Consider the following 22241-nt stretch of genomic DNA (forward strand, 5'->3'; position numbering starts at 1 on the left):
ATATTGCATTATCTTATCTTATATTACATTTTGTTTTATATTATTTTATATATTATATTGTAATAATTATATTATCCTTTTTTTTAAATATTAATTTATATTATAATTATATTATATTGCATTTTATATTATTAAAAGTTTTAATTTTTATTTACATTTATTTTTAATTCTATATATTTTTTCTGTTATGTATTATTTTATTTTATATTGTTTGCCATTTATTATCTTATATTTTTTCAATATAATTTTATATATTATATTATTTTACTATATTTTATAATATTATATCCAGTGCAATTACAAACAACAATTAACAAAACTGCACACACATTATCAATATTTTTGTCTCTGGCAAAACACAATAATGTAATTACTAAATTACATTATTGTAATCGATTGTAAATATTTTAAATATTGTTATTTAATATTCCTCCTCATGCAAAATGTAGTCAACCTTCAGCCAGAAGGTTCAATCCAATGCACTGATTAAGACAGATCTCTAGAGCTTTTCCTGCTGAGGTAAGCATAAGTTGCTCTGATATGAGGAGAGTAAATTCAAACTTGGAATTGGATAAAAATCATTTCCTGTCACTCAACATTTAGATGATGAACCATCATTTTAAAGGCACACTCAAGGTAACTTTTCCCCATTAGAAATGCTTTACAATATATAGGTTTTGTAAATATGTTTGAAAGCATATCACCGACCTATAAAACTGTTTCAATTTCAAATCAGGCGAAGTTGTGATCACGTCAAGCCAAATTCACTTTTTCACAGTAAAAAGTATCACTTTAACCTGTGAAATAAATTATTTGTGGCTAAGAACATCATTAAGTGAAAACACAAAGGAAAGCAAAAACAAAATATTGAAAATGTACCTTTAATTGAATACAGTGTGTAATGTTCAATAACATCTGCACACTAATTGCACATAGAATTTCATCAGTGCAGCAGTTATGTAAAAATCAAATTACAGGAATGGTGCAGAACATTAGTTTTCAGATGTGAAGGGGAAATAATGCAACAAAAAGAAAAAAACAAATTACTCTGGGTGTTTCTTATCTGTTAGAAACAGAGCTGTATTCACAGTCCCACTCATAGACCCATGCTAATATAAGACAATGATGACTAAATAGAATTTGCACACTGACATTTTATAACATCTTATATCTCACGTTAGGCATCATAGTATTGACAATCATACCGCTGTGTCGCTTTTTCTACTGCTTTTTATTCGCAAACACAAATGCAGAATCAACAATAACATTTTGTCACAGTGACATTTCTGACATGTCAGCACTTCTCTGGCTGTTTATCGCCAGGTTGCATGCACGCAGGTTGCTCTTTATGGTCGTGGCACCAGGCAGAATATATGCAAATGAGCTGGAGACTACAAAGAGAGGGAGTGATTTGATTATGTTTCAGATAGAGATGCAACATATGAGTCAGCTGCAACCATAGAGGAGAAACGCTGCTCCTTCACACTCCCTTACACTCGAACAACCTTCTAGAATAGACTCTTACATAAACATTTCAGAAATAAGCGCCATTCGCTAGGTGATCATGCTTATCAGTGCAGCATGAATTACTGTGCAAACGCTGACCAGGAGCAATGGTATTCTAGAGATTGTGTTTCCTGGCAAGGAGTACAGACCAGAGTATAATCTGTATTTGAAAGGGACGTGAAAATCATATTTATATGGGAGAAACCTATCAGGAACAGTATATTTCACTCCAAATTCAAAGGAAAATGAAGAAAATGCATCCTGTTTTAGGACCTTTTTTGCAATGTTGACGTTATTTTCACAACAATTAAGTACCATTGTCATTACCATAGTGCAAAAATAATGCTATATTATTTAAAATACGCTAATATCAACTTTATATCGTGCATTTAAGAACAATTTGTTATGATGCTGTTATCGTATTATTTTAATTTATTTTTAATAATATTAGCTACTTTTACTGCACTTTGTTGTTCTTCCTGTTATTTACCCATAAGAGGCTAATAAAGCTGAAGTCTCACACATTCACAATAAAAAAGATTATGGCTATGTCGAAATAGATGGCTATCATGGAAATATTTGTCACACTAACTTTAATGTATTAATTACATTTGTATTACAGTAATATCTTGGCCTTAATTTGGCATGAAAACAATGCCACAACTAACAAACACGCTGAAGTCTTAGTCACATCACAACAAAATGGCTTCTTTTATTTTGGTTTGCTAACACCTTCCCTGCGTCTCAATGTTCATACTATCCATCCTAAATATGTGAGATTAGAATAAGTGTGTCCCGAAGCATAGTATGCAGAAAAGAGTATGCCAAAAGTCCCCGGATGGTCTACTATTTCAGGTCGATTTTTGAAGTGTGGATCCGTGCACACGCTAATGGCTAAAATTGCCCACAATCCATTGCGCTTTGGCGAAGGATTCGGTCCAGAACTACAAACACGAATAAAACGCGTTAGAAAAACTACAAACGTGGCGGATGAGCGCGATCAACAATAATCAACATTTAACCTGGTACATTTTTATTTATTTATTTATTGTTATCCGTGTTATATTTCATCTGCGACAGCAATGTGAACTTTTATAAACATTAATTTGGTCGTTAACTTTTAAATGCATCATTATGCATAAAATATGAGCAGAGTTCTCAGCATGGAAGACCCGCGACTGGCAGATCAATGAGCTACTTCTTTTCTCTCCAGTACGGTAGGAAGTTAAATGAAATGAAATGTGGAGGATTTTAACTGTGACAAGATGATTGACAGGCCAGTTTACAGTGACAGGGTGCCTATAACAGGTGCCACAGAGAGGTCCTTTAAAGACGCAGTATATCCCAAAGCTTGCCTACTGTTCTACTACACACTCAAAAATGTGTACTTTTTCTTCACCAAAAGAGTACATACTTTAAGGGCGTAGTATAAGTAGGCACATTTTTATATGATATCAGATTTGGCAGACTACGATTTTTTTTAAAGAAATATGTAAAATATTTTTAAAAGAAAATATAAAAAATAATACAAATATATATATATAATTTTTTTTTAAATTAATAAGCCTATTTTGCCAACTATCATTCATTATTTGTGTTCTTTTTTTTTTTAGCTTTTTAATAAGACTATATATATATATACAGTATAACAAACTCTGAACAGTTACAACATCTAGACTTTTTACCAAAAGAGTACATACTTTAAGGGCGTAGTATAAGTAGGCACATTGAGACGCAGCACTTGATTTGGCAGACTACGATTTTTTTTAAAGAAATATGTAAAATATTTTTAAAAGAAAATATAAAAAATAATACAAATATATATATATAATTTTTTTTTAAATTAATAAGCCTATTTTGCCAACTATCATTCATTATTTGTGTTCTTTTTTTTTTTAGCTTTTTAATAAGACTATATATATATATACAGTATAACAAACTCTGAACAGTTACAACATCTAGACTTTTTAATTGTTTTAAAACCAACAAATAATGTAAAAATGACTTTTAAACATTTTAGTACTATTGGTATTCGAGTCATTTTGTATAAACTATTTTGAATACCATAAAGACCCGGACAGTGTTCGTCACATCAGTGACTCTTATGCAGATTTTTGTGTCGGATGGATAAAGAGTCTCATTAGGGTTTCTCACAGATGATCGCGTCTTTGAGATAAACGTCCAGAGCTCTTGTCATCTTCACAGGGAATTCACATCACTTCAAGGCAGCTGTCCGGTTCAGTTGCGCAACTGAACAACACAAATATCGAACTCAAATATCAAAACCTTTAAGAAGAAGTTGAAAACGACAGCCTGATATCAAGCTCTTCGGAAAATCCCTACTTCAGTTAATCAGCGAGTCACTGCAAAGCACTGCAGTAGTAACTGGTGTGACGGAGCGAAGCAGTTGGAGGGATGCGGACAGCTCCTTCGAAAGTATGAATGAAAACCGAGGCGAATCAATGCGAACAACACCTGTGCTGAAAAAGCACGTGTTTAAATGTACTCTGACGGGGACATGAGTTGAAACAAGCTTAGATACAGTTCAGAAACAGGATATGAAAGGAGAATAGTGGTCGCGTGCAGGGATTTGTATTCTCTCGCACATGCACGCGCTCCTTTGCTGCGGCTCTTGTTCTCACAGATTTGTAAAATACAGCATCTAGACCGTTTGATCGTCAGTCTGCATTTAGTCTTTGCTCATGCAAAACATAAAACATGCGGTTCAGCTTCGTTTACCAGCTCCGTTGTCATGTTCTGCTGTGTGGAGGCAATCATGTTTGCAGGATTCAGCACAGATCCAGCTTCTAATGCAGTTCACTGCTCTTCCAGCACTTCAGAGCCTTGTTTGAGTTCGTGCTGCAAGTTGCTCTAGACACCCCACTGGCGGATCCCTTTAATAGGATGGTGTAAAGTTGGCCATCTCTCTCTCTCTCTCTCTCTCTCTCTCTCTCTCTCTCTCTCTCTCTCTCTGTCCTTTGACGTGTAGCCTTTCTTAACACGTGGTATGGCAATAGACATATTTATTTGACTTAAAATGTAAGGTAAAAGTGCAAAATTAGTAGATTATGATGGGTTGTCTGATTGGGTCTGGTCTGGTTATGACATAACCGTTCGATTTTCGAACGGTTTGTTTAAACTATAAAACAATTTATTTCGTTTTTTATTTTGAAACCAATATAGTAGCAAATAAAAATTGTAAAGATATATCGAAAAATGGAGAATATTGCCTTTAAAAAAATGAACAAGGATCCGGGCAAAAAAAGGCCGATTCTCTCTCTCTCCTCCACAGTTACAGTGTCAGTGCCTATTGACCAACTAGGATATTAATCAAGACAACACGCTGCTTCTGGCTTCTGCCCCTTTTTCTAATTTGTCTGAGGCATCAGTCAGTGAGCTTAGATAGATAGATAGATAGATAAATGGATGGATGGATGGATGGATGGATGGCTGGCTGGATGGATAAATAGATAGATAGATAGATAGATAGATAGATAGATGGAACATAAGCATAAATAATCACTTATGTATCTACAGAAAGGAAATATTATTTAATTTATTTATCTAATTAATTTATGTTTGGCCCACTTAAATTACCAGCATTAAAAACAGCCGTACGACAAGGTTTCTGAATCTTAGATGCCACAGATGTATATAAAGACCCACTTTATACTGTGAAATTTACTATATGGAAAATATAGTACAATTTTATTTGGAAAATATTTATTTTCATTTACATTACATTATTACATTTCTTTTTTCTAAAACACTTTGTATTTTGCATTGTTTATTTATTTATTTAAAATATTTAAATTACTTATTTAAATATTTTTTATTTTAGTCAAATGCATTTATTTAGTTAAATCTTATTGTTTTATTATATATTCATTATCTATAATTATTTCTATTATCACAATGCTGTTCTCTGATTTTTTTTCATGGACCTCTCCCATATTTTCGCTAGGTTTAAATAACGACTAAGTGGAGATTAATTTTACTTTCTTTTTTTTTAAAGAAACTACATTATGCCCAGTTTCACATGTTATACACTATTTAGTACGCAATTATATACATATTTAGAAATTGTTAAGTGTACAACAAGCAGTACAGCAGACGCACCGCCTGTACGTACTGCGTCGACGCGCATACGTCAACACGCCCGGCCGCCGTTGATTGGCTGGCGGGTAAATTTGAAACGCAACTCCTCTAGACGCTAACGTTAACAACATATCCGGGTAAACCAACCTGGTTGAACAAACCGGTGAGGTGCTGTTGTCCCTGGGGGAATTTTTTTGAATCACATTGTTTCATACACAAGGCTGGGCGTCTACACAAATCCGTAAGTTAAAATATCTGGTGACTTGCTTTAATGAATTCGTGTTTGTTTGTAACGTTAGTGTTTGTTCCTAACAACGAGTCGTTTGTAAGACCCGTGTTAGTGTTTTACTGCATTTCCATCGTTCAACATTTATCATATCGTGATTTAAATGCGGGAGAGGTTATGTTATCTACAATTTTAGCCTCATATTGCCAGCAAAAAACGAGTTTGATACTATATTTATTAGCATTATTGTGTTGCTTAGTACCCTTTTCAAAGAATAATAAAAAAAGAAAAAGTTATTAATATTTAACATCGTCACTTTATTATGCATTTTACTCTTAGATTTTTTTTGTACTAACGTTACTACTACTACTACTATTATTATTATTATTTAGTTTATTTTATTCGGATACATATTAATATTCATTATTTGGCCACGCCCCCAAAAGTATGTATTGCTGAAAAGCCACACAGTGTCCAAACGGTGGCATGTATGGTCGCGAGATATTAACAACAATCATATGCCAATTTCAAATAAGTTGCTGGGTCTCAGAATGATATACGTTAAGCAACATAGCAAAATAAATCTACCTTATATGAAATGGTATACACACTTTAAATGTTTTTCTGCAATACAGGAGGACATGGACACTGCTGTGATCAATCTTCACAGCATTTTTGAAAGCCTGCGGGCACAAGCTGATGTTCTCAATGAAAGCATTGAGCCCCGTAAGTACTTGTTGTGGTTTGAAAATTTTAAATAGAATACATGCATACACTAAATATTCACTGCCATTCTTTATTTCTTTGTCAGAGTTCATTCAGATGGCTTTGAATTTTGAGAACAGCCGTCGTAAATGGCTGAGACTCGAGCAGGAGCTGAATGCTTGTAAGGAGGTGCTCACCAAGGCTGAGACAGAGCGAGGAGCTCTAGAGGTCAAGCTCAAACATGCCCGCAACCAAGTAGACGTGGAGATCCGTAGGAGACAGAAAGCTGAGGCTGACTGTGCAAAACTGGTTTGTAGGCCTCTTTTTGCATGTTGCAGATGTTGTAGACCTCTGAATTTAGGTTAAAACCAGATGTTTTCTTGTACTGCAGGACCGTCAGATCCAGCTCATCCGGGAGCTGTTGGTGTCTGAAGGCTCCAGTAACAGCATCCAGTTAAATGAGGAGCAGCGCTCCGCTCTGGCCTTTCTGAATGCCCGTTCCCAGAATCCTGCAAACCTCAACACTAGCCGACGGTAAGAGAATGATCATGAAACCACATTATCAACCTATTTTACTTCTGTAATATGATGGATTTCTAAGAAAACCTGGTTATTCTTTAAAGGGGTCATATGATGCGATTTCAAGTTTTCCTTTCTCTTTGGAGTGTTACAAGCTGTTCGTGAATAGATAAGATCCCTAAAGTTGCAAAGACTAAAGTCTCAAACCCAAAGAGATATTCTTTATAAAAGTTAAGACTCATCCACGCCCTCCTAAAACGCCTTGGTTAAACACGCCCCCACATGTCTACATCACTGTGTGGGAAGATTTGCATAACACCACCCAAATGTTCACGCAAAGAAAGAAGGCTTAACTTTATTGTTGCTGCCGCCGCCGCCATGCTGTGAAGACGCTGTGTGTTTCGAAAATACTTTGTTTGGTCTTCCAAAAGAGGACACGACTAGAAATCAGTGGTTAAGTTGTATTTACAACACTGTTCCAGAACAGTTCAACCCAAATATTCAGATGTGTCCAGCGCATTTTATGGAGGACTGTTTCCTGATCCTGGGAGAGTAGACTACAATGCCGACTGTTTTGACTCACAGACTGTAAGTACGTTTTCATATTTAAAGGATTTGCCACTGATGATTCAAATGCGAGTTTTGAGCAGTGTAGAGTAGCGTTTGTCGTTTCTCCGATCACAAATGCAGACATGATTTTGTTTACGCGGCGCGATGCAACGCAGCGCGTAAAAAGACAGTATAAGTCATTATAATCCATAATTATGTCCCCACTGGATGCAACAAATGCCTCGTTTATAATGGGTTTTAATGTTTTTGTCTCGTCGCTCCGGCTGGGACATGGCATCACAGTATGGTAAGGGGCGTAACATTTCCGTCACGCGCTTGAGGTATTCGGCCAATCACAACACACTGGATAGCTGGCCAATCAGAGCACACCTCGCATTTCAGACCGATGAGCTTTGTAAAAAATCGATGTGTTTCAGAAAGGCATAGAGGAGACATAATGTACAGTATGTGGAAAATGTGTTTTTTTTTACCTTAAACCGCATAAACACATTTCATTACACCAAATACACAAAATAATGTTCTTTTTAGCAACATCATATGACCCCTTTAAGAAATCGTTCAGGATTTGATTGGAATCATAAAATCTTTTAGATGCCATGGACGACCCAAATATGAACGTCCTTTTGTGAGGGGACCTCATTGTAAAATTTAACAGGCATCTTTACCGTTTCTTTTGTAAACATCCCATATATACTTTGAAAAAATTTATGCTATAATTAAATAATGCTATTTTTCTTTCTTTCTTTGGACTTTAAAGCCTTTTTAATGGACTATATCTTATTCATAAGGAGATAATTGCATGAATGTCATAAAAGACAAAAGAGCTGGTTTTCACAATTGAATTGTTTCTTACTACTGTAGGCTGTAACTTGTCTTACCTTCATTTTGTTTTTTCACACACTTTACTAGACTGGCCACCATTGATGAATCGGCCTCTATCTTGTCAGACATCAGTTATGATAAAACTGATGATTCTTTGGTATGTCTTTTCCTTGAATATTAAAAACATCATTCTTATATGTAGGCTATTCCTGTCTCAAACCTGACAGGGAGAAAGTGAAACATTAAAAAAAAAAATTAATATAACATTTTAATTTTTAGACTGCCTCATCTTTTATTGATTGAGGTTTGTTGTTGCAGTAATTTATTTTTAAGTTAACCTTTCTTTGAAAAAAGGACTGGGACTCTTCTGCAATCAGGGCTGTTCGTCTCAAGAAACGGCAAAAGAGAGTAAGCTTCCCAACAAAGCCGTATTTAATTAAATTACTTCCAAATTTCAATCAATATCTGATCATTTAATCTGTCTCAATGCAGCGCTCCTCCCGAAACCACACAGATGGCCCCCCTGCTGCTGCCAAGAGGTCCCGTTCCACCGGCCGTACCTCTGAGAATGTAAGATTGGGTTACATAAGCACAAGAATGACTCTTCAGTTTAAAGGCTCCCTACAGGGCTTTGCTTTAGTCATTACGAGTAAAATGTTTCCACCAGTCCCTACAGCCCATAGGAGTGTGAATATTGGAAGGTTTTGTCTTCTCTTGACATCGTGAGAGCCAACAAGCTATTTCCTGATTGATTTTGATGTCTGTATGCTGTTAATGTCCAGTTAATACTGCCATATTTTAGCTGAATGTGTAATCAGTTAGAAATTATTTGACAATTAATTCGAATCACGTTTTCTCAGGGTAATGAGTCTCTGGTGGCTAAGACCACCGTGACGGTGCCCGCTGATGGCGGACCCATTGAAGCTGTCACCACAGTGGAGGCTGTTCCTTACTGGACCCGGAGCCGCCGAAAAACTGGTAAGCCCACTTCACTAAATGTATTATTGTCATTCGTAAGAGCTCAGTGCAGAGCAAGAGAATATTTGCATGAGTCATTGATTATGTGATTTTCTTATTGACTGAATAATAATGTGCAGACTGTTGTATTGCAAACAAGCTCCGCAGTGAGTCATGATATGTGGTTGCAGTATCATAAATATGCGTTGTTTTATCGAACCGGGTCAAAGATTAATTTTTTTAAATAATTTAATACGTGGTTTGTAGGACTCGGGGGTGTTTTAAGTTGAGTCCCCAGTCTGCTACTCTTTTTATATATATTTTTTTTAAAATATTTTTTTATGCGAGGGCTGTTTTGTATGGGATGTTTTTTCTGATCATTTCTCACACCCCAAGCCTTTGGATTTCTGTTTAAGTATTCTGCAGTAGTGAGCAGTGCTTCTCTCTGCTTTGTTCTTCAGCTGCTCTGGAGTGGGACACTGCTGACACAGACTCTGTTCAGTCTATGGATGTGTTCAAGCAGCCCAGTCAGCCCAATGGAGAGATCAAGACACAGCCCAGCACTCCCCAGGGCAACGGAGGTGTACGCCTGCATGAGTTTGTCTCCAAAACGGTATGATGCGCTGTTGCATACTAATCTTTTTAAAGGGGTGGTTCATTGCGATTTCACTTTTTTAACGTTAGTTAGTGTCTAATGTTGCTGTTTGAGCATAAACAATATCTGCAAAGTTACAAAGCTGTAAATTCAATGCAAACGGAGATATTGTCTTTTAAAATTCTGGCAGTTTAATGCCTACAAAAACGGCTGGTAGGAACTACAAGAAGTTACTTCCTGGGTTCATGACATCACAAACCCAGATAAACCCCGCCCTCAGGAAAAGGCAGCAAAGGGGGCGAGGCCATGCTGTGCTGCTTTAGAGAAGAGGAAGAGAAAACTAGAGGTGCACGTAAAAATCTATTCATATATGAATTGCGATTCTGTCTTCTAACGATTCTAATGGATTCACAAGTTTCAAAATCAATGTTCTAAAGCAGCGGGTCTTAATACTGTTCCTCGCATCCCCCTGCTCTGCATCTCTCTCTCTCTCTCTCTCTCTCATTCAGCTCAGCTCCAGCAATGAACTGTTCCAATTATACATTTATTTTCACATAGCTATGAGAAGTGTTAAACATGGACGCACATACAGTTGCCGTACTGTATTAAAGCTTTAATCAGGATAAAACTGTATATTAAAAGCTAACATAAGCAGTAGCATTTACAAATAACAGCGTATCTAAAAGTATGAGACGACAAAAAACGTAGGCCTACCATTAAAAGCCGTACTTGCACAGGTTCTGCACGATCCTCTTCAATAATATCCTCTGCTTCTCAATCGGGCTCAAACTGATAAGCGATATTAACGATGCAGTTGTTTACAATACAACCGGAGCACATGCCGCTGAGGTGAGGGGCGGGATGAGGTGGTTTAGCCAATCACAACACACTGGGCTAGCTAACCAATCAGAGCCCATCGCTTATTTCTGATGGAGGGGCTTCATAAAAGAAGGAAATGATCAGCCCGTTTCTCAGAGAAGGGACAGAGCGGTGTGGAATAAAGGTAAATTATGTGGAAAATAATGCATTTTTTTAAAAAAACGAAGCATTAACACATGTTAGTCTGCACCCCATAAACACAATCAAGCCTAGAAAAAACCCAGTGAACCACCCCTTTAATCTCTCAAATCAATGCAATGTTATTTCCATTTATAATTTGATTGCGTAAGTCGGGGCTTTTTAAAATTGGGATCATGAAGGATATATAGCTGAATGAAAAGCTAATAAATACTAATTAAATGTGAAGTTTTAAAATGAATTAAAACATTTAAACACTTACTAAAAAGATATTTGATTAATTTACAAATATTCACAAATTTAATTTATTTGCCTACATCTGACCATTAACCAACATTAGAGAACTGTTAAATTATAAAATCTCTTTAAAGGGGTAATTTGATGCTATTTTAAAGATAATTATTTGGTGTAACAGAATGTTGACATGCTTTAATGTTCAAAAAACACATTCTTTTTCAAATACTGTACATTATTGTAGATCTGCTATGCCCCGCCTCTCTCAAACGTGTCGTTTTCAACAAAGCCCCCTCCTTTGACAAGCGCAGTCTGCTCTGATTGGCCAGCTGAACCAGTGCATTGTGATTGGCCGAACACCACAAGCATGCGTCGGAAATGTAACGCCCCTTACCATAATCGCAGCTTCATCTTTCAAAGTAAATATCAAAACAGTTAATGTTGTTAGTTTTACCATCAGTTCAAGATCGAAAGGGCAACAGAGTCGCGTGACAGACACTGTGATGATGCAGTACACAAGCCGCAGTTAAGACAGCTGACGTGCTATGATTTCTGACAGGCTGTTCACTCTCCTGTGATGTGACCCTGTTCCCCTCTCACACACACACACACTCTGTGCTGCGCAAAACTCCACATTTGAACAGTCAATGGCAAATACTTAAACTAATAACAAAACATACTTACAGTCACTGATTCAGAAGCGCCAGATTGTTATAGCAAAGTCGGAATTGACGCCCCTTTTTTTTTTATTTATTTTATTTTTTTATTTAATTTTATTTTTTTAGAAATAGCCTTTGTGCACAGCCAGCCTTGTACTCTTCTAGGTTCAAAAAGCTGTCGTCCATAAAATGCATTGCACAAATTCGAACATCTGGGTTGTGCTGTTCTGTTGTAAATAAATCTTAACCAATGATTCCTAATTGCATCTGCTTCCGGAAGGCCAAATAAAGTGCTTTTGCTTTCGCACTGAAACACACACCGTCTCCCTGACATTGCTGCATCAACATTACTGCTGTTCCTGAAACCACGCCTTCTTTCTTTGTGTGCACACTTGGGCGGCATTATGCTAATATTTTCACATAGTGATGTAGATATGTGGGGGCGTGTTAGAATGAGCCGTTTTAGGTAGGTGGGGTTGACTCTTAACTTTTATAAAGAATATCTCTTTGGATTTGAGACTTTAGTCTTTGCAACTTTACAGATCTTCTTTATGCACCAAGAGCTTGTAACACTCCAAAGAGAAAGGCAAACTTGAAATCGCATCATATGACCCCTTTAAAGTCACAAAAAGGAAGTAGTGACAGATCTTTCTTTAGTATTGTGATGTACACACCAAGTAAAATTTTCAAAGCAATAAAACTGTATCACTCCAACTATAGTCAATTAAATGATCTACATAGGTCTGTGTTTTTAGCCCTCACAGCTCATATCTGTCTGGCTCTTGTAATTTTGCTTAGGTGATCAAGCCAGAGTCTTGTGTACCATGTGGTAAGAGGATAAAATTTGGGAAGATCTCCCTAAAGTGCAGGGACTGCCGTGTGGTGGCCCACCCCGAGTGCCGTGAGCGCTGCCCTCTGCCCTGCATTCCAACCATGACTGGGACTCCAGTGAAATTTGAGGAGGTGACAAATCTTTATCATCCAACTTGAGTATAAGCATACCTTTTAAGCATAAATTAGTCACTGTTTGCTTCTGGTGTCTGTTTTTTTTTCGATAGGGCATCCTAGCAAATTATGTGTCCACCTCCTCTCCCATGATTCCTTCGCTAGTGGTGCACTGCGTTAATGAGATTGAGCAGAGAGGCCTGCATGAGGTAAGTCAATAAAGATGCTGAAATCTTTAATACTAGAAAAGACCAGTCCTGCATAAAACCTGCATATTGCTTTGATAGACTGGTCTGTACCGAGTGTCTGGCTCTGATCGAGTGGTCAAGGACCTGAAAGAGAAGTTCCTGCGTGGGAAGACTGTTCCCTTGCTCAGCAAGGTGGAAGATATCCATGCCATCACTGGTCTCCTCAAGGACTTCCTGAGGAACCTCAAAGAACCCCTGCTGACCTTCCGCCTCAACCGTGCCTTCATGGATGCTGCTGGTTAGTGTCTGTCTGAATGTACACCACACTTCAAAATAGGGGTGTGTGTTATTGACAAAAAAGAATCTCTCTATTTTCTTGGATTTGATCAATAACTATATTTAGATGATAATTTGCTGAGTGTGGTATTGTGCTGGTATCTTAAGGACTACCGTGGACAGCTGACTCCCTTCATATTCCGTGTGGTGGTCAGTTCACACTGATACAAATTAATCTTTTCCAATACATTTAAATAGATTTTTACCTTTTATAAAGCCATTTTTTTAAAAGTGAGCATTATCTTTTGAGTCAAATTCTTACATTTAATCGGTGAATTAGAATAATAAGAATTTGGGCTGTTACCAAGCAAATTAAGTCAGTATCAATAAAATTAATCTTTGCAATGCAGAGGAGAAACAGAAGCTGCATCTGAAGTGGCATTTAGATGTATTTACACACTACTGTTTAGTGCAGAACATGAATGCATTTAACCTGCACTTGCAAATGCGCAATTAATGTTTTGATGTATTAAACATAAAATATTGAATACTGTTATTTGAAATTATTTAAATAAAAAGAATTTTGAAATGTGAAATAAAAAACCGCCAGCAGGTGGCAGCAAGCAAGTCACTGTTAATAAGTGAGTCATTGCGACTGAACCGATTCATTTTAAACGGTTGATTCAAAGGAACAAAACCATGTTGAATCAGAGATGCAAAACAGCACTATGGCTGTGTTTGGAATTATTTTTGTTGTCGAAATAGAACAAAAACAGGTATTATGGTGTCTAAAGCGTAAGTCTCTTAATGCACTTATTGTTTTTTGAACTGTTGAAACCGTTTTGTAATCATGGAACTTTTTGGAGAAAGAAACGGCACTCTTTGTGTGATATTGATTAACTATATGAAATGATATAAATTTTCTGTCCCCATATCTTGAATTTTGTGATCATTTAAATGTAATCATGCAGTGAAAGAACGCACTCTAAATGCGCACGTGTACTAGTCTAAACTTTAAAAAAAAGTCTTTTATATTGGCCAATGCTGCATTTACAGTATTTGATCAAAACTACAGTAATATTGTTGTAAAGTATTACTATTTAATCTAACTTTTCTATTTAATGTTTCTTAAAATGTAATTTATTCATGTGATGGCATAGCTGAATTTTCAACACCATTACTCTAGTCTTCAGTGTCACATGATCCTTCAGAAATCATTTGAATATGCTAATTTGTTTTTTTAGAAACATTTACTTTTTATTAATTTTAAAAACAATGATGCTGCTTAATATTTTTTTGGGAAACCATGATACATTGACATGGGATTCTTTGAATCGGAAATTTCAAATGAATGCTGTTCTTTTCAATGGACGTCTTTTGTAACATTATGAATGTAATCCCCCCCCCTCAGAGCTGTCCGATGATGACAACAGCATCGCCTTGATGTATCAGAACATCAGTGATCTTCCACAGCCCAACAGAGACACTCTGGCCTTTCTCATCATCCATTTGCAGAGGTAAACGGCACACACAATCTCTGATTCTACTGTCTGCTTTATTGATGGTGCCACTTGCTAATACAAATAAATTATGAAAACCAAATGCGTTTCTTACCTGATTACACTTACATTTGTGACATTTCAAGAATATTCCAGGTTTAAAGCATCTTGAGCAGTCTGTGTAAAACATCAGTGCCTTAAGGGGTTGTTGTATTGGAGGGTGTAAAAGTCTAAATGTTTATTTTTAAGCATTACCAGAAACTTTGCTTTAAGGATGATGGTTATTCTCTTGAAATGGTGTTACAGTTGTGTATTTGTAATTTGTGGTGCTGTTGACATCAATATCTATTCAACAGTTAAAATGTATTTAACCTGTATTTGACAATGGCATTACTTCCTCAACAAACAAAACATCAATAATAATATTGTTACACAATTCTTTCCAGATTTGTTTGCCATCAATCTTGGAAACACTTTTTCTTTCCTCCAAATGTTTTGTATTTTCTCTTTTTAACAGCAATATAATATGAGGAGCTAATAAAGGAACTATGTTGCAGACATTTACCGATTAATAAAAGTGATTGTATGGTTGATGTATTCAGTTCATTTACACTAAATTAATTCATGTCTGGATAATTAAAGAAAAAAATGTTTTTATGATGGTTTGTGTTTCTTAGTTTAGTAACACTATCTATTCATCTTAATTTGGAGCAACATTCTTGTATATTAAAACCCAACACTTGTCTAGGGCGGTAGTTTTTAGGCTGTGAGATGGATTATTTCCATATAATGAGACTATTATATTTAAGTATTATTTCCATCATGTTCAGGGTGGCCCAGAGCAAAGATACAAAGATGGACATAACCAATCTGGCTCGGGTATTTGGGCCCACAATTTTGGGTTATGCCGTGCCTGACCCAGATCCAGTGACCATCCTGCAGGACACAAAACGGCAGCCGAAAGTAAGCGACCTTAATTGGGGTCTGAGCTGTGCAAAAGTGTACTTTTTGGTGTTTTGGCACAGTTCTTCACCAAGCTTTTTTTCCCTCTCTCTTTCACAGGTGATCGAGCGTCTCTTGAGTCTGCCTGTGGAGTACTGGAGTCAGTTTATGATCAGCGACAACCACCAGGGTCGCAGTGATCACATGATCATCGAGAACTCCAATGTCCACGCAACTCCTGATAACAAAAGTATGAATTTCAGACTTTGGTTGTTTCAAACCATCACCTGATCTTGAATTCAGTGTGTTTGTTTGTTTGTTTTCCTTCTATAACAACATGCTTTTTTTTTTTGTCCTGTAGCAAGTATGTTTGGGCCCCTTACGACTCCTGACCAGCAGATGAGCAAGACCCCATCATCCAGCTCTCTCTCCCAGCGCATGAAGAATGCAACTCTTAATGCAATCACTCCAAAGTAGGCTATGTTTGAATCCTATTACGTTCTACCAGTGCTGTTCGAGTAGAAGTGAACTAACCATTATGAACATCCATCCTGTTTTCAGATTTTCTAGCAGGAGCAGAGCTGCAGTCAGCGTCCCTCGCCAGGGGCACTTCTTCGCCTCTCCTCTCTTGAAGTAGCCCTGAAGCTCCTCAAGGCTGAGTTTTACTTTTCTTTGGGAAACAGCTGCAATATATTACATTATCCTACTTGCATATTATGTCTGGTTTGTCCATCAGTTTGAACCATATTAACACTACTCTTTTTATCTGTTGAGTTTTCTAGTAACATTTGTATTTTAGTCGCTTTTAAATGTTTTAATGTACTGTTAACATTCTCACAACCAAAGCGATAGGCTGATATAAGCACTTCCATCAGTTACTGAATCCTCTATTAACAACAGAATATGCATCAGTTTGGGAGTTCTTTATCAAGAAACCTGAACTTGGTTGTAGCATCTAGAACAAAAAAGGTTATGCTGTATGCAAGATTTGTATATAGTATAATCTGTATATTGTGTGTTTTACAAGGAACGACAAGCAAAATCTCAATCTCTTAGAGGGTTCAAGGCTTTAGTGACTATCAGGTTTTTCTATGTAGAGTGTAAACTGTGTTTTTAAACACAGTCAAGCTTAGATTTTACAGCCAGTAGGTTAAATACAGAATTTAAGATGATGTTGCTGTTCATGTTAAAATGAATGATGCTGATGTTTAAATTATCCATTTGTTGTTTGAGATGCACTGTGCTTTTGAATCGTCTAAGATTTATGCATAGAGCGGTTCAAGACAAGAAAATTGAGAATTCTATGCAATTTGTATGCGAAAACACTATTGGTTGTTTTGATTGGGCATTTTGTCTTTTAGCTTCATAATTGCTTTTGATCATAAATGAACATGGCCAGAATTATTTTAGACTTTCACTGTGGCATTGATTTATGTCTTTATGCAGTATTGGCTCAATTTATTGAATTTTATACCGTATTTAAAGTAGAAAAACAAAATATGGTGCCCTCTGGGAGAATTGACTGATTTTGAAGGATCTAGCGTACCTCGTTCAATTCATAAAATATTATAATGTTTGGACACTCTTTACTGTATACAATTAGTCATTTTCCTTTCAGTGGTGCAACGTTTTCTGGACCAGTAGTTGTGTAGCACTGAACGGTCATGCTTTCATCATTTTAAAAGGGCAATTGTTTCTGTGTTGAACATTGAAGTTGATTTATCAACTCAGTTGCTTTTCAATTTGAGTGGTGTGATATTTTGTAAGACTTGTGCTGTTTGTAAAATACATTCATTTATTGCAAGTCCTTTGTGTCTGTCTTTTAACACATTGCATTGGGGTTTAGAGTTAGACTGAAGTGGCGAGACTTAAATGTTCACATTTAAAATACAATACAAAATCACTGAGGCACAAAGCGTGCCAAAATGTAAGATTTAATGGACATATGAATTAATGGAAAAAGAGAAGTATTGATTGATTTCTTGAAGAAAGTTCTTGTGGGTTACAACTGCAAAGTAGCTAGGTGTACTGAAATTGTTATAATGAAGAAACTATAACCAGGAACGGGGACATCTCTAGATTTTTTTTTTTAAGGAATTATTTACTCAAATGTAAATTTGGATCAAATTTACGCACCCTCAAGTCAGCCATGATGTAGACGATTTTGTTTGTTTGTTTTTCTTCATCAGAACAGATTGTGAGAAATTTAGCATACACTTGCTCACCAATGGATCTTATGCAGTGAACGGGTGCCGTCAGAATAAGAGACTAAACAGATGATAAAAACGTTACAATAATCCACATGACTCCAGTCCATCAGTTAACATTGTAAAGTGAAAAGCTGTGAGTTTGTAATGAAACATTTCAATGAATTTTAACTTCGACCCATTTATTTGGACTAAAATAAGAGTTTTCTCTCCATAATATTGCTTTCTCTGGTGGAAAAAGACCTCGTATCTGAATCAGGAGTGAAATATGCAAAGATCAAGCATCGTTTACAAGTGAAAACCGTTTTAAGTTAATATTTCTAAAATATGTAGGTGAATTTTGATGTGTGAGGACAAGTGATTAACTTTTTCTACTGAAGGAAGCATTATTATAGGTTATAGCAAGAAGCGTATGGTTTACATTTAAAACACCTTAATAATGGATTTGTTTCTTACAAAGTTTTTTTTGCTTCACAGGCATGAATTCATTGACTGGAGTCATGTTGTGGATTATTGTGATGTTTTTATCAGCCGTTTGGACTCTCATTCTGACGGCACCCATTCACTGCAGAGGATCAGTTGGTGAGCAAGTGATGTAATGCTTAATTTCTCCAAATCTGTTCTGCAGAAGAAGAAGAAAATGCTACATCTTGGATGGCCTGAGGATGAGTAAATATTCAGCCAATTTAAATTTTTGGCTGAACTATTCCCTAAACTACTACACTATTGTGCCTATCTATCCAGACTTTCACATGTTCGTTTGTCAGCATGTGCAATTACTGCAAGTTCTGTAAATAAGCTTCATTCTCCTTTAAATTTGGGGAAGGGCCATATGAGTGGAGTGTTCTTGATGTAGTTCTGGAAAGCAGGATCTGAGCCCCACTTCTTCATAGCATGTTTCTCAAGGATGGGAATCCCACTAACATGTCTCAGTAAGAACCAGACGAAGAGAGGAGAAAGCACACTGAGATACTGAGGTCCACGCATGACGGAGGAAGCGGACAGGAACAGGCCCGACCATTGCAGGATCTCCCCCAGATAGTTTGGGTGTCTGCTGTACGCCCACAGTCCATGATGAATAAACCTTCCCTGTGAATACAAGTAGGTTTATATGATTAATGCCAATATACATGAATTTAAATGTCATATGCAAATTAAAAAGCACTCAGGTCAGGATTTCTTGACGCTAAATTCAAAATGTTTAATTAAAGGTGAAGTGTGTCATTTCTGCATCACTTCCCCCGTCTGCCATTGGCTGGACAACAGATAGCCCCGCCCCAAACAAACACTTCTGGTTAAACCAAAGTACGGTTTCAGTTTCAGGCTGGTTAGGATGTTCCTTCCCATGATCATGTCGAGCAGGTCCTGAAGAAGCAGCAATGTTACAAACCCGAGTTCATTCAAAAAAGCAGAGCAAAGTTCATAACATCCACATTTGTGAGGAAGAGGAGTGGCCAATGCTGCTGCTTCTGTATGTAACGTTACCGTTAGCGTTACTGTTACAAACTACTTATGGGAAATGTAGCTTGGAAATCTCTGTCATGCTTTTTATGTCTTACTGCTTATAGAGAAAAGAAAAGAAAAAGCATATGTGACCCATAATAGAAAATCAAATAATAGAACAAATGCAAAATTTTACTTCCACTTATTTGATTCAGAATAGAATAGAAAAGAAAAGGGAAATGGAACAGAATAAGTTGAATGTTTGATCTTCATTATGTGATATAAAATAGAATAGAACAGTACAGAATAGGTGCAAAGTTCAGCTTCTTATCTCATTTCTTACATTTATTTATATAGATAAATTTAGATTGTTTGAAAGCAGCTTCTCAGAAATAAATAGGAAAATAACAATGTTAATGTTGCAAAATTAATAAATTTTTTGATTTCCGCTGAAGAGCAGCAATATTATCATTATTCAGCTCAATTCAGTTCAATGTTGATTAATAATATGACTCTAGCATCACTGTGACCCTACGCTCTCAGAAAAGAAGGTACAGAATCTGTCACCGGGGCAGTACCTTTTCAAAAGGTACACTTTTGTACCTTTTAGGTACTAATGTGTACACTTTACGTACTAATTTGTACCTTTAAGGTACCAATATGGACTCTTTAGGTACAAAGGTGTGCCTTTTGAAAAGGTACCACCCCAGTGACAGTTTCTGTACCTTTTTTTCTGAGAGTACATAGGATAAATGGTTTGAAAAATGGATGAATAGTGCACTTTAATATAGGCCTAATATAACATAATTTCAACGTTCTCCACAAGTGGGCTCTTATATAACCATTCACTATAAAATATGACTCAGGGGCCACCACAATGCTCAAGTCATGACCTGGAAAGATAAGAACATTATGACTTATGGAAGAAGCCAAGAGAAGGTGTGTTTGGACAGAATACAGACGTATGTAAAGACACCAACTGTTGTTTGCTCTAAAAAATTTCTTTTATTTTCCAGGGCTGGCCAGGTAATTTGAGGGTCTAACAAAACATTATTCAAGAAGAAAACAAGTGGAGAACATGGCAGAGAGCAAGGCCAGCATCAGCTCAAAAGGAGGGGCCAATGTGCTTACTAAACGGGTGCAGAAACAATTCAACAGAGCACAGGAGAAGGTACGTGGCTGGAATCATAAAACACAATGTCAAGAGCGCCAATGTGATTTCCAAAGTTTTCCTGTTTGAGAGCACAGGAACTTTAGTGTTATTTTCATCCAATTATCAATCCAGTCACATGACTTGAGAGCAGCTGGCAAAAGTTGCTTTATCTACTCCATTGACAAGAGCCAATGTAAACAAGCAGCTTCCTTCTCTGCTTAACAGTCTCCTTTATTGCCACAATGTATTTTATTTAAATACCAAGGCTGACTAAATCACCATTTACTTTTCTATCTTCACCTACTGAGTCTGTCCAGTCCTGTTCCTGGAAACTTCAGCTCCAACCCTGATCAAACACAACTGAACCAGGAGCACTATAAGTATGTTTAGGCAGGCAGGGTTAGAGCTGAACTCTGCAGGTAGATCTGAAGATCTCCAGGAACAGGTCTGGACACCCCTGGTTTAAGACCTTCATATCTTATAATCTCAAACTGTCTATTGGAGAAGTCAGCTGAATAGTTCTATCTACAACCATGTAAGGAAGCTTTTTCTTCACCAGTGTGCACTTATCAATATTTTAAGGTTCAGGTGTAACATTCATTGCAGTGCTGTCAGTATAGTTTGAGAATCCCCTTGTCATGGCTGTCAGGTATGTAATATGTGATGCCTTTGCAGGTGTTGCAGAGGCTTGGCAAATCTGAGGAGACCAAAGATGAGCACTTTGAGCAGTGTGTGACGAACCTCCAATGCCAGCAGGTACATCTGCGATGGTAAACGAAGTAACTGTTTTGAAGATCAAAAGATTGCCTAATATGTCCTTGTGATCTCCTTTGCAGAGCGATGGATACAGAATATACAAGGACCTTAAAGCGTACCTCAACGCTGTCACAGGTTGGCTCTTTACTATCAGAATCATGTAGGAGATCAGCTTCTTATGAACAGGATTTCTGACATGCCTTATTTTTCTTGGATGTTTAACAGTAATGAGGGATGCCTCAGGTCGACTGTTTCAGTCCTTGTTTGATGCCTATGATGATAAGTGGGACGGCGCAGAGGATCTTGGGGCAGTTGTGGAGGTTAGTCTCAGAGCCCACTGTAAGAATATAGAGAAAAACAGAAAAGGTAAGTTTATGCCAGGACATTATCCGTTAAGTTTACATTTCATTTAACCCTAAAACACAACACAATATGTGTAAAACATTTGTAAATATCTTAATAAAGCAATTAGCCCCAAGAAGCCATGGTTTACAGTGAATTTATAACAGTTAAGGGGCATTACAATGTAGTTCCTCAGAAACGGTTGTGGTTGCAACAAAGTGGTTGCCGAGCATCACACAGACGTAAAAAAAAGGTGTATGTTTCTAGAGTAATTTACAACAGCTTCGAACGTGGCTCAGCCAATCAGAATCAAGGACCGGAACTATCCATTGTATAACAGATTTTCTTTAACGATAAAAGAACATTGGGCCTATTTTTAAAGACTTTTCTTAGAGTGTAGGGCAGACTGTGATGAAAGTTACACTTTAAAATCCAAATGCGTGGTCATCAGCGAAATTTCACAGGCAAAGTATATGTTCATTGTGCATTTGTCAATAGTGATTATATATATATATATATATATGTGTGTGTGTGTGTGTGTGTGTGTGTGTGTGTGTGTGTGTGTGTATGTGTGTGTGTGTA

The 22241-nt window shown here is 36.8% G+C and overlaps 2 protein-coding genes across 2 annotated transcripts in view; both read left to right on the plus strand.

Moving 5' to 3' along the window:
- The first annotated feature begins 5706 nt into the window (after positions 1–5706).
- On the plus strand, positions 5707–17974 carry LOC107594001 (rac GTPase-activating protein 1-like). Its single transcript, XM_016283932.1, has 17 exons — positions 5707–5845; positions 6466–6556; positions 6642–6844; positions 6927–7069; positions 8534–8603; positions 8801–8854; positions 8939–9016; positions 9307–9424; positions 9865–10016; positions 12707–12871; positions 12967–13062; positions 13141–13339; positions 14729–14834; positions 15647–15779; positions 15879–16008; positions 16120–16231; positions 16320–17974. Exons 2-17 carry the CDS (start codon positions 6472–6474, stop codon positions 16393–16395), a joined length of 1920 nt encoding a protein of 639 aa, XP_016139418.1. The 5' UTR covers positions 5707–5845; positions 6466–6471; the 3' UTR covers positions 16396–17974.
- Positions 17975–20427: 2453 nt separating this feature from the next.
- The window catches only part of LOC107594002 (bridging integrator 2-like), a 5164-nt gene continuing 3350 nt past the window's right edge, over positions 20428–22241 (plus strand). Inside the window, exons 1-4 of the mRNA XM_016283933.1 lie at positions 20428–20579; positions 21237–21317; positions 21398–21452; positions 21543–21637. Coding sequence (XP_016139419.1) covers positions 20487–20579; positions 21237–21317; positions 21398–21452; positions 21543–21637 — 324 coding nt within the window. The 5' untranslated portion in view covers positions 20428–20486. The remainder of the gene's footprint in view (positions 20580–21236; positions 21318–21397; positions 21453–21542; positions 21638–22241) is intronic.

This window comes from Sinocyclocheilus grahami, unplaced genomic scaffold (genome assembly GCF_001515645.1).
Source record: "Sinocyclocheilus grahami isolate Dianchi unplaced genomic scaffold, SAMN03320097.WGS_v1.1 scaffold178.1, whole genome shotgun sequence".
NCBI lineage: Eukaryota > Metazoa > Chordata > Actinopteri > Cypriniformes > Cyprinidae > Sinocyclocheilus > Sinocyclocheilus grahami.